The 16,996-nt window shown below is 46.4% G+C and overlaps 1 protein-coding gene across 6 annotated transcripts in view; it reads left to right on the forward strand.

Annotated features, from left to right (window-relative positions):
- CPEB1 (cytoplasmic polyadenylation element binding protein 1) overlaps window positions 1–12,255 on the forward strand; it is a 102,849-nt gene extending 90,594 nt beyond the window's left edge. For all 6 annotated transcript variants that reach the window (XM_040342911.1, XM_040342913.1, XM_040342912.1 and 3 more), the window contains 4 exons: window positions 6,505–6,703; window positions 8,415–8,509; window positions 9,230–9,310; window positions 10,837–12,255. In XM_040342911.1, the coding sequence (XP_040198845.1) occupies window positions 6,505–6,703; window positions 8,415–8,509; window positions 9,230–9,310; window positions 10,837–10,947 (486 nt within the window). In that variant the 3' untranslated portion in view covers window positions 10,948–12,255. The remainder of the gene's footprint in view (window positions 1–6,504; window positions 6,704–8,414; window positions 8,510–9,229; window positions 9,311–10,836) is intronic.
- Window positions 12,256–16,996: the final 4,741 nt, after the last annotated feature.

The following is a 16,996-nucleotide window of genomic DNA, read 5'->3' on the forward strand; positions in this document are numbered from 1 at the left end:
ATATTTTATCAAGTGGATGTTCAAGCAGCCAAGGATTTGGCTTTCGGCCGCAGTGTACTGCAGGCTGCCGTATAAAGTTCTGATGGCTATTATTTTGGCAGGGTGTATCCTTCCCCCTCAAGGCTATTGCTCTAGGACGTCCCAGCAGGTAATGAATATTAGCTTGACTGTCCTGTGGTGTATGGGGAAAATAAGTGATTTTTTTACATCATATTTGCCTAAAATCCTTTTTTTCAGTACATCATGAGACACAGGTCCCTCCCCTCTTTTTATGAGGACTCCATGCTTGTTACAAAACTGATTTGCTTCCTGTATGGTAGGGGTTATAAAGGGATGGGCACTTCCTGTCTAAAGACTTTGATCTACCAGCGTTCATTCACCTGATGAAGTATAACTCGGCAGGTAATGGATATTGGCCTGACTGTCCATGATGGTACTTAAAAGGATTTTACAGGAAAGTATGATGCAAGAATCCTATTTTTACACTTTCTCTTGATCAAATTTATTTTTTATCACTTTTATTCCTATAACAAGGAATGTAAACATCCCTTGTAAAAGGGAGTGTGTGACAGGTCCTCTTCATGGAGAGATGTTGGGTCAAGAAGATCCCACATCTCTCCTCCAGGCTAGAAAGGTTGAGATATAAAAACAATCTCTGGGTCTTTGCAGCTGCATAATCTGCTTTTACATCTGCCAGCCCGGATGTGACATAACGTCGCACCTGGGCCTCCAAGGGTCATGGATGTCTGGGGACCATCTGGCAGCAACTGGTTCATTTTCTGGTTCGCCGATCACATGGGGCGACTGTCTGTAAAAACGATCAAACGGCTGAACTGTTTGCACAGAATCGCTGACTGAAAGATATCTGGATGATGCCTGTAGCTGCAGGCATTCAAATATCCCCACTCGAAGTCCAGGATGTCATGACGTGCCTTGGCCGGAAGTGGTTAAAGTGACAATTCTTGAAGCTTAAAAATGCCTTTCTCTTATCCATGGACAGACACAGCTCCTTAAGTCTTGACAAGTGGGTTATGTTCCCTGTTTACAGGAGAGGACTAGGCAGAAACATGTTGGATCATTAAATACATGTTAAACAGCCCCGCCCAGGGGGCGGTCCCTCGAGACATAACCCTCCTCACTGCAGCTTCAGCTTCGTTCTGCCTAGCAAAGGAGACGGACGTATGGCTCCCTTTGGGCCCAGCGCCACAGGAGAAATTTTATTTTCTTTAAATGTTTTCTTAAATCTTTTTCAACTGTCTGAGACAGGCTGGATATTTTAGATCCTTGTAGTCTTCTCAGTCCGACCAGCAAGCGTGGGCACACCTTTGCAAAGAGGCTTGGTCTGCCACGCCATACCCCATGACTCCTTGGGGGGGCCGGTGAGCTTTGCTCTGAGGTCCACATATGACTGGGCTGTGGTGTTTCACTCACAGTGGACCGGGCCAACCGCTACCTCCATTGCGGTTGTAGGTCTGTCAGGAATGCGTCAGCGAGTCCTCGCTCGCAGGTAACTACAGTCCCTCCCGCTTAGGTGGGTTGGTACAGCTGGGGTTTGGGGGTCCTCTTCTCCTCCCTTCCCTGCCCCTTTCCCTCTGCTGCATTGCAAACATTTGCCGCTGTTGGGGGGGGGGGGGGGGGCTCAGGCCTGAGGCGACTGTCTGGCCTAAGTTTTTTTGTGAGGTTTCTGTTTGTTCTTTTAAAAGTAAAAAAGCCTTAGGCTTTTGCTGTTTAAATGCTGCGTTTTGCCGCCATTTTTGGGGTGGTTTTCAATTGCATTAAACTCCCATTGGTGGCCATTTTGCCATAGCCGTGCTCCGAGGACGTTCGGCGCCCATCTTGGCTGACCCCTAGTGCTGAATCCTACGGTGCACACAGGTCCCTCGGATGCCACATGTCTCCTCAGTGTTTTTCTCCCCACACTCCGTGTGCTGTGGGCGGATGGCGCGCTGTGCCGTCTCCTCCTCGGTGAGTCCCCTGGGATACCCCGACCAGCGCAATGATGGGTGAGTTGCCCTGAATAGGGCATTGGAGCTTCTGTTTTGTGGTAAAACACAATTTCGTTTTATACATACACACTAGGTGTATGTGTTGCTCTATTTGGGGTCACTATCTGGTCCTTCCCCCTACATATTTGTGATGGCAGCGGGTGCCTAATACCTGGGACCCCACAGATGTGTTTTTTTTTTTTTTTTTTTTTACTGTTTGTCCTGGACACCTTGGTGCCAGGGTGGAGGACTGCGGACGGGCGGGGGTCAAAGCAGTGCCCCCCGTTATCCCCTGGGGAATGCTCTCAAAATGGAGCATGGACCAGATACCTGGGGGTGCAGGATAAGGCACTTAGAGGTGCGCTTCTTACTGCTGTACAGGACTCCCTGTAGCTGGTTAGTGTAGCTGGGTTTCCGCTGAAAGCTCAGTCTTTTTTGGGATCACACAAATCGGAACGCTCTGTGTAGGTTTTCCTTCTGTGCCCTTCCTTGCTAAATTTTAAGATGCGGATTGAGAAAAGCCACTGAGGGCTTTTGTAGAGGGGAGCCTTTTTAAAAGAGTGGGCTTCTCCTGCGGTGGTGGACCCTCCGTGGGTCATGTATAGGTGACAACCCTCCCTATTGCGGGACACCCCTGCTTGTATGCATTTGACTGAGAAGATCCAAAGTTCTGACCCGTTCCATGTCTATCATGCTGGGGTCTGTTTTGCGGTCTATTGTGGCCACTACTCTGGAATCCCAGTCGCTCAGAGTAAGCATGTTGCACCATAAAGTGGAGGAGCGCCGACTCTCTCCCGAAGTTATTAGGCTAACGGACCTGCGGGTCCAGGGCCTTGTATATGTCTGATGTTTTACTGGATGCTGCGCCCTTGATATCCAGGGCTTTGGTTTCAGAGATGGCGCCTTCTCTGGTTGGAATGCTGGTCTGCTGGCCAGGCCTCTAACATACGCCCTGACAGATTTACCCTTTTTGGGTGGGAGACCTTTGGGTTCTCGCTGGACGACATTATCAAGGATGTCACTGGAGGGAAGAGCGCTCTCCTCCCTCAGGCCTCCAGGGGGAAGGGGCCCCGCCGTGGGCCGGGTCCTTTTTCCACACCAAAGCGGTCTCTTTTCGTCAATCGGGGTCCGCGTGCGAACCTCCCGGGCCGTCAAGGGCTCAGCTGGGGGCTGATCCGTCCCTGGGTGCATAAGCCAATCGCTCCGGCACCCGAACCCGCCAATGTATGTAGCTTCCCCTTGCCCGTCTCTGAGGTGGGGGGTCGCCTTTGCTGTTAACAGCTCAGGGAACCTCCCTGCTCTCCGACAGTGGGTCTGCGAGGTGGTATCTTCAGAGTACTAGATAGGGTCCCTTCCGATCCACCGAACAGTGTCTGCCTTTGGGCAGTGTGGGACTTGCTAAGCTGTGGTGTGATTTTATCTTTTCCGCAGGACTAGTGGTTTGAGGGATTCTATCCAAATCTGCTCTCGGTTCCAAGGATGGGCATGGTTCATCTGATTTTGGGCTTCAAGGGCCTAAAAGGCTTTTGTGAATGAGAAGTAGGTCCACACGGAATCCATTCCTTCGATGGGGTAGCCACTTGCACTTCGGTGCAGAAGGTCATAGGTACGAACCACCATGGGGCTGCTACCTGTATAGCTTTTAGCTGCGCTCCATCCGGGGGACTTTCTGGCGTCCTTAGACATTAAGGATGCATGCATGTTGCACTTTGCGCAAGTCACAGGTTTTCTGTGCCTCGCGATGGGGATGCCCACGGTCAGTTGTGGTCCTTTTTGAACTGGCGCCAGCACCAATGGTTTTCACCCAAGGAGTTTTGCACTTATCCTAACCTTGTCGCGACAGCGAGGCTTTGCCATCGTGGCTACTTAGGCGACTTCCTGACTCAGAGGTTGTGTCTGGCTTTTTGTACCCTTCGTGAATTCGGGTGGGTGTTAAACATTTGGAGTCGGTCCTGGTTCCGACTCAGTTTGGAGTACCTACGACTTCCGGACTCCTCGGTGGCGAAGGTCTTTTTTTCCCCCTGGAGAACTTGCAGACTCTTCAGTCGGCGGTGATTATTGACATCACGCAATCGGTCTCTCCGTTTGCAAGCAAATTCTAGGTCTGTGGGTAGCCTCCTCCGAGGCGGTACCGTATACCCAGTTCCACGTTCGTGTTTTTTTCCAGAGGGAAATGCTGTCCGAGTGGTACGAATCTCTGGTCTCTGAATCATCAGATTCGTCACCTTGTCAGTGTCTCTCTGAATTGGTGGCTGAGATCCCTGACTTTTCGGTTCGGGAGGTGGTTTCTTCCTTTCTGTGGAGATTACAACGGACGCCAACCTCTAGGGTTGTGAGGGCGCCTGGGGGGTCCGGTCGGTCCAGAGTCGCTGGACTTGAGTGGACCTACGGCCACACAGCCCTATATGCGCTCGTTCTCGTCGGATCTCGGTAACTACCCAAGCTCAGGCCTGGTTAGTACCTGGGTGGGAGTCTGCCTGGAAATACCAGGTGCCGTAGACCTTGTCTACCGTTACTTGCCCTAGTACTGTGGGCGGTCAGGCTATGCCTCTCCTCGTGGTCGAGGGAGTTGCAAGGTTGTCCGATCTTGATTCAATCTGACAACGCCACGCCGGTGGCTTCGGGCTACCATCAGGTATACCGGTGGGCTGCTGGAGTCGCCTGATGTTGAACCAGGACAACTGGTCTTGTCACACGGAGTCAACTCCCTTGCAGGAGGTGAGCCTCGCAGGGCATGGATCTCCTAGCCACTCGTCTCAGCCGCAGGGGTTTCAAGGTTCGTGGCCAGATCTAGCGATCTGGTACAGACGCGCAACTTGCGCTGGTGGCCCTGTGTGGTCTGTCTCGGCTACTTTATGCCTTTCCCCCATTGTAGTGGCTTCCCCGGCTGCTCCACAGAGTGGAGGCTGAGGAATCCCGATTATTTTAATAGCTCCAGATCCTTGGTGCGCCGATTTCGGGCGCCTGGAGGCGGAGGTACCCTGGCGTTTGCCAGGGCACGAGGTCCTTCTGTCTCGAGGTCCCATACTTCCTCCTGTTGTACAGTCGCTCAACAGGGCTATTGGAAGCCAGACTTTAAGGGACCAGGGTCTGTCCAACTCGGTCACCTCAACAATACTGAGGGCACGGTAGTCTACTTCCGGTGGACCTACCGTCGCGTCTGGCGGACCTACATCTCTTGGTGCGAAGAGATGGAGTGACGTACTCGGGGTCCATCGGCCTGCTGTTTTTACAGCTTGGTGGATCAAAAATTAGCTTAAAGCACCGTTTGGTGGCAGATTTCAGCCTTGGCTGTGTTCTTTCAGTGGCCTTTTTGCGGCCGTTACCTGGTGGGTCAAAGGGGGGGGGGTATAGGACAAGCCCCCTCCACAAAAAAGGTGCCCATCTCTTCCCCCATGAGTTTTGACTCCTCGGTTCTTCAGGAATCTTCCTTTTTGGAAACAGATTTTCTCTTGACACCATCTCAGAAGTGGCCCCTTTAAGTGGCCTTTACCTCTGTTATTGGGGTCTCTGAGTTGGTGCTCTTGTCTTTCAAGCCGCCATGTTTGAGCCTTAGGTGGTGTGTCCGCAACCTTCCTTCTTCCGAAGGTGGTTTTGGCTTTTTCGCCGGAATAAGGACATTGTTTCTCACATTTTTCTGTCCTCGGCTGCCGCATCCTACGGAGGTTGTCTTTCATACTTTAGGCGTGGTACACGCTTTGCGGGTGTACCAGCCTGCTACGGCTCTGTTTTCGGAAGATCTGACTCTTTTGTGTCGGTGTCTGGTCCACAAAAGGGACTGGCAATCTCGTTGCCCACCATTTCTCGGTGGATCAGGTAGGCTGTCATACAGACCTATGTTCTTAAGGGGCGGGTCCCCCTTTTCCGGTCCGACAGCACGCGTCGGTCTCAGGTGTGCGAGGCGGCGACTTGGTCATCCGTTCACATTCTTTCCAGAATTTACATGGTTGCTGTGAGTGCATCTTCTGATGCTTCTTTCGGCCGCTAGGTTTTTGCAGGCGGCTGTTTAAAGTTTCACCTCTTTTCAAGAGCGCTGCTTGTTTTGGGGTGAAGTTAAGATTGGTTTTACTGATATTTCCCACCCCTCATTTTGACACTGCTTGGGGAAGTCCCACTTGTCAAGACTTAAGGAGATGTGTCCTTCCATGGACGATAAGAGAAAATAGGATTTTTTGTACTCACCGTAAAATCCTTTTCTCTGACGTCAATGGACGGACACCGCTCCCATCCCTCCTTTTTAGGTTTGTACTGCTTGTTACGAACTGAGGTTGCAGCTGCAGTGAGGAGGGTTATGTTTAGAGGGACCACCCCCTGGGCGGGGCTGTTCAACTCAGATCATTAAATACATGTTACATTAACAAACCTGTTTGCCTAGTGCTCTCCTGTAAACACTTGTCAAGACTTAAGGAGCTGTGTCCGTCCATGGACGTCAGAGAAAATAATTTTATGGAGAGTACAAAAAAATCTTATTTTTACTGTTGTGCCAATTTTATTCAGACTGTATTTGTGTAAACTCTAGGTGCAGGTCATTCCTTGGGTGCTTGCAGACAGCAACTTTGTACGCAGTCCTTCACAGCGCCTGGATCCCAGTAAGACTGTATTTGTTGGTGCTTTGCATGGCATGCTAAATGCTGAAGCCCTTGCCTCCATAATGAATGACCTTTTCGGTGGTGTGGTCTACGCTGGCATTGATACCGATAAGCACAAGTACCCAATTGGTAAGCAACAATATTTATTAACTGAACATTCTGACTGACTTTTGCTTTAGTGTGGGGAAAGGGTCAGACTGTCCCCAAACATATGATATGGGTTAAATAAGGGTTATTTTGACCAGAAGTGAAAGCTTCAATATAATCATTTATTAGAGAATTGTTATTGGTCTAATACACTGCAAACATTTATAGTCTTAAGCAAGGAAGTAAATATTAGTTTCAAATACAAAGTATGTACATCACACTACAAATATCAAACATATGACAACGCAAGTATACTTTAGTGCTGGGAGATGGTCTGATAATTGTAATGACTCCGGGCCCAGGTCATCTCATCTCTGACTACTGATTGGAGCTCTCCTGATATAGAACCCTCTCTCATTGACAAACACAGGGCCACTATGACTGTTTTTTCTGTTGGCTCTCTCCTCCCTCTGGGCGTATCTCTTCCAAATATGGGCAATCTCCTTTATTAACTCCCCCCCCCCCCCCCCCCCCCCCTTCACTAGCCCCTTCCTACTTGGGTTAGTAATTCGATTTGAAGAGAAATTAAACCGAAGGTCGTTAACATCTCTTGAATGGGACACTTGGCTATGCATGGAACTAGCTGAGGCAAATTGTCTCTTGAATGGGTATCTGGTTTGTTATCTTGGAAGAATACAATAGACTTTAGCTAATGAAGGCGGCCCCTCATACTGACTACACATTCAGATGTGATCTTTCTGGCCGTTTTGAATATTAAAGGGGTTGTAAAGGTAAATGTTTTCCCTAAATAGCTTCCTTTACCTTAGTGCAGTCTTTCTTAACTTACCTCCATCGATTTTGCTTTTAAATGTCCTCATTTCTTCTGAGAAATACTCACTTTCTGTTCTGTCTGTAACTCCACACAGTAATGCAAGGCTTTCTCCCTGGTGTGGAGTGTCGTGCTCGCCCCCTCCCTTGAGGGGGTGAGCAGGAGAGTCAGGACACTCTCTACATTGCAGATGGAGAAAGGAGCTGTGTTAGTCGGCGTCCTGACTCTCCTGCTCGCCCCTCCCCCTCAAAGGAGGGGGCATGCGCGACACTCCACACCAGGGAGAAAGCCTTGCATTACTGTGTGGAGTTAGACAGAACAGGATGTGAGGATTTCTCAGACGAAATGTTAAGTGAAGGAGGACCGCACTAAGATAAAAAAGGCTATTTAGGAGAATGTTTTACCTTTACAACCCTTAAGTTAGGAACACAGACGGAGCGTCTCCACAACACCTTAGTCAACAGCATCCCTCCATGTAAAAAGGGGACTGTTAAATAGATTGTATGATGGGCATAGCCTGTCGTATGCAGGAATTAACTTGGTCAAGTTAATCCTTACAGAAGCAATTTTTATATACACATTTCTTATCCTAAATGTGTGTGTATGTGTGTGTGTGTGTGTGTATATGTGTGTATGTGTGTGTATATATATATATGTGTGTATATATATATATGTGTATATATATATATATATATGTGTATATATATATATATGTGTATATATATATATGTTTCCCCAGTTGCTAATGGAGATTACTCATAAACTCAGGCAACAGTGCTGTTCACCAGCATAGATAAAAATTAACTTGTCAGTTTGTACCGTACCCTTCTAAGACAACTATTTTTATATTGTATAAACAGCAAATCTGGGCTGACTACTTTTTTTGCATATGTCTTGTACTCTTCCTTTTTTTTGCTTCTACAGGTTCTGGGCGCGTCACTTTCAACAACCAACGCAGTTACCTAAAGGCTGTGAGTGCAGCTTTTGTGGAAATAAAAACTGCCAAGTTTACCAAGAAGGTAAGTGTTGCACTTTCCTCTTGGGGAAAGTGCTCTGAGGTGATATAAAGCCTAGGATTTTAAATAAGATTGGCCTCAAATTCCATCATGTCTGCAAAGAGTCCTTGCCCATAGCGTGCAAATTAAGTCTGTATCCCCAGGTGTAACTATCATAAGTGCTACATTGCATAAATGGGCTTGCTGCAAAAAAGCCTATGGCCTGACATCGGCCTTTAACTTTATCCTTCCCAGTAAGGGGGTCCTTTGGGGTAACTAGCATGAAATGTTCTGAGACACTAACTGAAGTTCTTGCTCTTTCATAAATGATCCTAGTGCCGAATAGGCACACCTAGAGTATATAACTTGCTAGAAAACATGGAAGGTCTGTAAGGATGCAGTGTTTTGAAGGACTGGCTGTGTACACCAGCATGCAGTAGCATGTATTGGTAATCCATTGAACCTGATCTACATAATGTCCTCAGCAGAAAGCCCTGGTCTTCACTCAATTAAAATTAAATGTAGATTCTCAACTCCTTTAATAAATTTGCCTTCTCTTTGGAAACAACTTGGTACTGCATGTCCAAAGGTCTGAAATGTGGCGCAGCAAACCTTTTCAGACCATGGCTCTTGTCAGCTTCAGGCAAGACTGAGATTGTCCACAGTAGATGATTCTGGAATTGGTCGAGCATTGTTGCCATGATTGTTTTCATGTTATAGTGGAATTCCTTTTTTTCTTTCTAGGTTCAGATTGATCCTTATCTTGAAGATTCGGTGTGCCAGGCTTGCAATTCTCAGCCTGGTCCATTTTTCTGCAGAGACCAGGTAATTCTAAATCCACTAGATTTGTTTGGACCTGCATTGTTTGTTCAGTGCTCTAGTACCTCCAGGGAGGTACTAGTGGCCTGAATTTAGTTGCCTCTTTGTGTAGATGTCACACAGTTGTAGGTAGGTTCTCTCTGGAGATTTGTTTCTGCCGTGAGCACATGCAGAGGGATCAGTTGGATCCAGAAGATGGTGAGCAAATGTCCCCTAAACACAGAAGGCTTCTTTGTTTACAAGTCGCAGCGGGGAGGGTGAGCTGGAGGTTCCGACTGCATAACTGGGTGGTGGGAGGGCCACAAGGCCTGGCAGGCTTTGTCTTTAGAGCCTTGCTGAGCCAAATGTATAGCCAAAGTGCATGTATCCATACCCTTGGGCTGTTAAAATGTTGGCTGATAAAAGAAAAATGGTGTAAGGCTCGATTCACTCTGGTGTGATGAGAATCGAGCACGGGTTCCTGCATCGCGCTCGACTTGCAGGCAGTTCACACTGCCATATGCAAACTGCTGCATGTGTTAATAAAATAATTGGTTCGCATATTGCAGTGCGAACTGTCAGTTCGGACATGAATCGGATCAGTCGCCCCCCCAAGTTTATAGAAGTGATTTAGTGGGGGTGAACTTTCACATTCAATTGACAAATGTTATTCATGCATGCGTTACAAGTTTAGATGTTCCCATATGGTAGGAACTGATAATACAGTATAGATAAGCGACCAGAAATTAAACGCATTTTATATAGTATGCTGCAGGTAGAGACTTATGACTGGTAAGCGTTTTCTGATTGGGCGCGGTGGAGAGCAAGGACACTGCCTTACCTATCCACCTCATCCAAACAGGGCACTTTGCATTAATTTTAGAAAATGCAAAGCATTCTCTGAATGGTGCCTGGGCTTGCCTCCTGTATTCAAAAGGTGTCAGACTGGCCGCTCAGCACAGGACCCAGAAGAAAGTCTAGATCACTGAAGTAGCAGTATCTGCTTTAGTAATTATGCCATGGAATCGGCCAGTATGTCGTACATGGTTATGTTGGTCTGTCTTGGTCCAAGCTTTACGTAACTATGTGCCAATGTCTGGAATTGATCTCTTAAAATTACATAATACTTCTGTCATTTTGTCTGTCTTGAAAATTTAAGTATTATGGCCTTATTTTAAAGGGGGAAATAAAAACATCTGTACTAGTCCTGTGCTGGGACAGGGTGGAATGGCTGAGCATTCTAGACATGCCCTTTTTCTACTTTAGTGGTACAGCACATGCTATTTAATAATGCACATCAGTGTGTTTTCTATTCATAATCATCTGCTTTTTTTTGAAGTTTGTGGGAAAGCCTCCATACTCGGCCCACACAGCTGTGTCATTCATACAGCTGTCTGAATGAACTACAAGCCCCAATATCCTTAGAGGCTGTTGGCTTGTAGTTTATGAACTACCACAGCACTGTTTAAAAAAAAAAAAAGCACATTTGTTTGCAGGTAAAGACTCTTAAGATTCCAGTGGTGCCAAATGTAATCTTTACCCTTTTCTTCAAGGTTTGCTTCAAGTATTTCTGCCGTTCCTGCTGGCACTGGCAGCACTCAATGGAGATCCTCCGTCATCACCGCCCGCTCATGCGCAACCAGAAGAGCCGTGATTCCAGCTAATCGTGCCAATAGAAAATATGCTTCAGAGCAAATATGCTGAAGAGAGGATTAGGTCCTGTGCCCCTCTAGGCAGCACATGGAGCACTTATAACTTTTTGTTGACAGGAGTCAGTGGATAGTGGGGAAGTCACGTGATAGTGTTTTGGCACTTGCTGTACATTGTAATTTTTGCACTTGTGCACAGTGAGGTCTTGCCAGGGATAGAGGATTTTCTTTTATGGTTAAGGAGGTGCATATTTTGCCTCCTAATGTTTTGCAGTTCCCATTCTAGTCCTCCAACACTTGCTGAATGTAAGCAGTGTGGGGACAGTTGTCTGAAGGTTTGACTATTAATGCCTCAGTTTTTTTGGGTTTTTTTTTTATTGCAGGCGCTTCTTTTACATTCCTTGCAAATACTGCAGGTATTCATTGACAGTTGCCCAGTTTTTTGCCGTCGCCATACAGTGCCTTTCGATGCCTTCCAATTTCTTTAATCTCCCATCTGAACTGCATAAACTGGTTGTTCAGTTGGAATTTTTACTGGAACAACAATGGCAGTATCTGCTCTTTATTTAAAATCAAATCATATTTCATATTTTACCCTCTGTGGGATTTTTACCGGTTCCTTTTTACACTCTTAGATGGTTTTTAAGTCAATTTTTTTTTCCTGGCAGCTTTTAACATTATTGCAACTTTTCTGTTTCTGGGAGCTGCTAGTTTAAGAGATTAAACATGAATATATTTGTACAACTGAACTTCCAACAAAAGACAGACTTGAGGCCTTGGCTGAAACAGATGATGACTTTGTGTGTGTGTGTGTGTATATAGTTTTAAGGATGTTTATGCACTTTTTTAATTTGCACTTCAGGGGATGGTAGTTTTTAAACACTTAATATTTGGCTGGACAGTAAAGGGCTGTAATGTATATTTTCTTTTTAAGAATGGGGTAGAGGCTAGAGAGATGAGACCTTTCTCCTGGAGGGGATATGCCCATGCTCTTAGGTTGAGTTTTGTTATAGGAAGAAGCTGACCTATGAAAACTATTGCTAGCCGTTTTGAACTATGTCCATGTGTTTTATTTCTGTCCCCTCCTTTTTGGAAGCTCTGTGCCAAAGATTCCACTGTCTGTAATGTTCCCTCTTTCCAGTACATGCTGAGCTAATTCTGCACTAGCTGCCCTGTGCGGGTATTTTCTGTAAAGCTGTGTGTAAAGTCTCTACCTCATTGTAGTTATGCAAGCAGAAAAATGCACTTATCCTACAGATGTGGTGTTTTCTTTGTTTTTTGTTTTTTTTGTTTTGGCACATAATAAACACTTTGAAGCAGTAAGTGACTGGTCCTTTTTTTTTTTTCTTCTTTTTCTTTTAAATATTGCTGTTTTAATTACGTGCATTTAAGCCTTAACTTTTTTGCTGCCAGGCTCTGTGCCCTTTCTAAATGGCCAGACCATTTTTGCAATTTTTCCATTTTTTTTTTTTCTCCCCTTACAGCTTTCAGTTTGCAAAAGACCCCAGAAGCCTTTGTTTTTTTTTCTGAAAGCGCATTCATTACCTGTAGAAGAAAAATGCAATTGTTTTTATATTTGCGCAAATGTTTATCAAAACAATATTTTCGCTAAAAACGCACTAAGCATTGGCAGATACTGATTTTTACAAAATTCCTGCTAAATATAAAAGTAATCGTAGTTAAACATTTTGTACATTTTGAATTGTGCCTTTTCTGCAAAATGGTGGAAATTGAAAATATGCAAAAATGTATTTAAAAATCTGGAGGTTTGAGTTTCACTTACAGGTTTCAGAGTTTGTAAAAGGCTCCCTACCCCCTCAAAACCATATTTTTTTTCATACATCATGGGAAAATCAAACTAATCATTACATGCTGGGTAATACTCCAGGTGAATAGACATTGGTAGACCAAAGGTCGTTAGACAAAAAGTGATCCCCTATATAACAACTTTCCATACAGGAAGCACATCAGTTTACCAGTGTCTGCAAGGTGAATGGCATGGTGTGCGCTCTGAGCTCCAGGTCTCTATTCCCATGAACGGTTCCAAAAAAAATCAATGGATTGACTGATGGGATCCATTTGAACACAGGCTTTTATGCTTGGATAAATGGCACCCGAGCCTTGCAAAGATTTGAGATCGTGCAAGGTGTTGCATGTAATGTGGCCTCCAGGTGCTGGACCCTGCAGAGTGGAAATCCTGGACACTACAGCGCTAAGGCATTTCCTGCTGTACAGGTCCAAGGGACTTGACCCTAAACATGAAAAGGGTACACAGTCCTTGACGGTCCACTTAACAGGAACCCACCATGAAGGGTGAAGATTGGGCTCTTGGTTTCTAAGCTGCCCTGCGCCTGGACGGGTAAGTGAAACCCCCTTTTGTCCATGGACGGACACTGCTTCCTTATACTCTTGACTGTAGGGTTATATTCCGTCTATCAGGAGAGGACTAGGCAGACATGTTAATGGCAAAGCTGAATAGCCCTGCCCAGGGGGCGGTCCGTCTGGTCATAACCCCTCTCACTGCAGTGAGCAGCTTAGTTTTTTTTTATGCCCAGTAGAGAAGGACCCGGCTCCCTTTGGGCCCATGGTCCTACAGAATTTTTATTTATTTTTTGATCCTGAGATCTTCTATCAACTGCCGGCTGGGTGACGGGCTGGATAATATAGATCCTGGTAGTCTCCCCAGTACGCCCATTGAGCGAGAGCAAGCCTTAGCCACGTGCTGGGCTGGCCACGTCATACCCCGTTTTGCTCCAGAGGTGGCCGGTGAGCTAATGCTCCGGTGCTCGCATATGACCGAGCTACTGCTGTCTGTCACAGCGAGTCGTGGCCGACGGCTACTCCGTACTGCTCGAAAGTGGGTCTGTCAGGAACGCGCCAGTAGTCCTCGTAGGGACGGGTACGTACTTTTCCTCCTGTCTTGGCATGATGGATCAGCTGAGCTTTCCTAGGAGGGGTCGATTTAGGGGTCTTTTATACTCTCCCCTGTCCCTTCCCTCCCCATGCATGGGCCCGCCGTTACTGACCTGGTGTACTGGGGTTTTTTCAGTGTCCTGGCTGGGGGCTGCAGGGGTGTCTTGAGTCTGCTCTCTGGGGGGCCACTGCATTTTTGGCCTTCTCGTCCGCCTCTTCTCTCGGTGCTGTTTTTCCATTTGAAACTGCGCCATTTTCTTGTAGCCGCGCTGCTGTTGTAAAAACGGCTGGTGGCCATTCTCTTGTAGCCGCACTTTGGCGCAGATATGCACAGGCGTCGGTCCCTTTTGGGTCCCACAAGCCGACCTGCACTGCTAAGGTGTTTTTCTTATGCGACTTATTTTGATAAGTTCACAGACGAGTAATGGGAGCGACCGCAGAGGAACTTTTCGGTCCCTAAACGCATGGCGGTGCGTTACCCTTTTGAGGAGAGCCTGCTGAAAAAAATGGGCATCTCCCTGGTCGTGAACCCCCTGGTGTCTAGGTTAAACAAAGTAACTACGATTCCAGTAGAGGGGACCCCTGCATTTAAGGACCCTGCTGATAAATCTGAGCCACTGGGTCAGTCCATATTCACCATGCTGGGATTGGCATTGCGGCCCATTTTGGCCACGGCACTAGCATCAGACTTTGACAGAGTGGGCAAAGTTATTGCAGCGGAAATTGGAGGAGCATCATGTCCTCCTGGGCTGTGTGGAACTAGCTGACCAGTTGGTGCATGGCCTCAAATATGTCTGCAATGCAGCTCCTTTGATTTCCAGAGCCTCGGTATTCATGGTTGGTTTTGCGGCACCTGATCTGGATAAAATGCTGGTCCGCAGACCAGACTTCTAAGAAGGCCCTAGTGGATTTGCCATTTCCGGGGAGGGAGGCTATTTGGAGCCTCACTGGATGACGTCATTAAGGATGTCACGGGAGGTAAGAGCACGCTCCTCCCGCAGTCCAGAAAGTAGCCAAGAGAAAATTATCTCAAATAACCTACCACGAAAGGAAATTCAACGTGGGATACCAAAAAGAAGTTCCAAAGAGGGTATCACTGAGATATAAACAGCCTTCACAGTAATCCTCTGACACAGGGAAGTAGGTTATCTTCACTATCGCAGTGATCTCTGGAATAGACATATATATTTGTGGTGACAACAATCCTGACATAAAAAATATCCTTGAACTGGAAAAACTTTGCTCAATGCGAAAAAAAAAAAAAAAATAGGTACAAGTGCAGACCAAACCACTTAAGCCACAATATAGTTGCCAATGTGGTTGAATGGCAGAACAGCAGCGGCTAAATAAATAAGATACACGGGACAGGTGCCCCAAAGTTAATCTAGCAATAGAGCATTAAGTGACGATTTGTAAAAAAAAAAAGGGGGGGGGAAGAGGGAATGGAAAAAGGGGGGGAGGGAGAGGCCCTTCGCAGACAATGTCGAACGCTGCCCCAAAGTGACTGCGGTCGGCATAGAGTGTGCGCCGACGCATGAGTGTAGAAAAACTACATTAAATAAGGGGAGCATTACACACCCCCGACATCAGATATCTGATGGTGTGCATGCCCCCCCCCCCGTGCGTCGGGTGGAAGCTAAAATATCCAAACCAGTGATACAGGAAAAGTATATTGTTTATCAGCATGTCAAGCTGAGACAAATGGTCATCCAACCCAATGTAGTAGAGGAGCCATAAATGTATGGCAAACATGGATACACAAATGCTATTCCTCCCACCCCCCAGAGGAGAAACCCTGTAGGAAGGGGGCGGTAACTGATCATTTCATTCAGTCCAGGCTTTATGGTAGCGTTAAGGGTGGCTATCCATCTCGTTTCTCTTTGTAACAGGGTTCTGTTCCAATCTCCTCCTCTGTTGTTGGATGTATTCTATTAAGAATTAGGAATTTAATTTTTGGAATCTTATTTCTGTGGGCGTCACAAATGTGGCGACCCAACGGAAGATTAGGATCTGCTTTTTTCATACAGGTGATGTGTCTGGAAGCCCTCTTGTGAAATGGCTGTTTGGTCTTGCCAATATAAAAAGCCCCGCAGTGGCAGGAGAGTAGGTAGACCACTCCCGCTGTTTTGCAGTTTGCAAAATGAGTTGGTCTAAAGGGTTTACCATTTGGCAATAAGATATTATTCTCAATATTCATATATTGGCAAAGATTACAGCCACCACATCTAAAGGTGCCAGGTCTTTTACAGGGGTCCATACAGGATTCTCCCATATATTCACTTTGAGTTAGGCTATCTTTGAGTGATCTCGTCTTGCGATAAGTAATTAAGGGTTTGGATGGTACATAGGGAGCAAGTGATGGGTCGACACTCAGCAGGTGCCAATGCTTGGAAATAATCCTGCTAATATGTTTGCGCTGTCTATTGAATCTAGTAATGATCTGTAGAGCACTTAAGCCTGCATCAGTCAATGCTTTATTGGGTTGTTGCTTTTTAATCAACAATTCACTTCTCGGTTTGACAGTGGCTCTTCTAAAGGCCTTTTTAAAGCATGTTGGAGAGTAGCCACGTTTCAAAAGACGATCTCTGAGTGCGTTGGCTTCCCTTTGGAAGGTATCTAACGCACAGTTGCGGCGTAGCCGCAAATATTGGCCAAAGGGGATGGATTTAATTAAAGGCATCGGATGTGCACTTTCTGCATGTAGTATGGAATTGCATGCTGTATCTTTTCTATAAAGTGCACTTGTAAGTTTGCCACTCTTGTCTTTTAGAATGGTCACATCTAGAAAGTTGAGACATCACTATACGTCATTGTAAATTTTAAGTTGTACGTATTGTTGTTCATGGCTGCAAGGCAGGACAGCAACGTTTCAGGGGCACCCGTCCAGACCATAAAGATGTCGTCGATGTAAGGACTCCAGTTGATAATATGGTCAGTTGTAAAAAAAGTCTTCTCGGACAGGAACCCTTCTTCCCACTCCCCCAGGTACAATTGGCGTAGGATGGGGCACATGAAGTCCCCATCGCTACGCCTTGTACCTGGAGGTAGTGGGAACCATCGAAAGAACACATTACGTGTTAAGACATTATTCCAGAGCCGAGACCATGAAATCGTCAAACGTCCAATTGTCTCTATGGGACTGTGACAGAAG

This window comes from Rana temporaria, chromosome 3 (genome assembly GCF_905171775.1).
Source record: "Rana temporaria chromosome 3, aRanTem1.1, whole genome shotgun sequence".
Classification (NCBI taxonomy): Eukaryota; Metazoa; Chordata; class Amphibia; order Anura; family Ranidae; genus Rana; species Rana temporaria.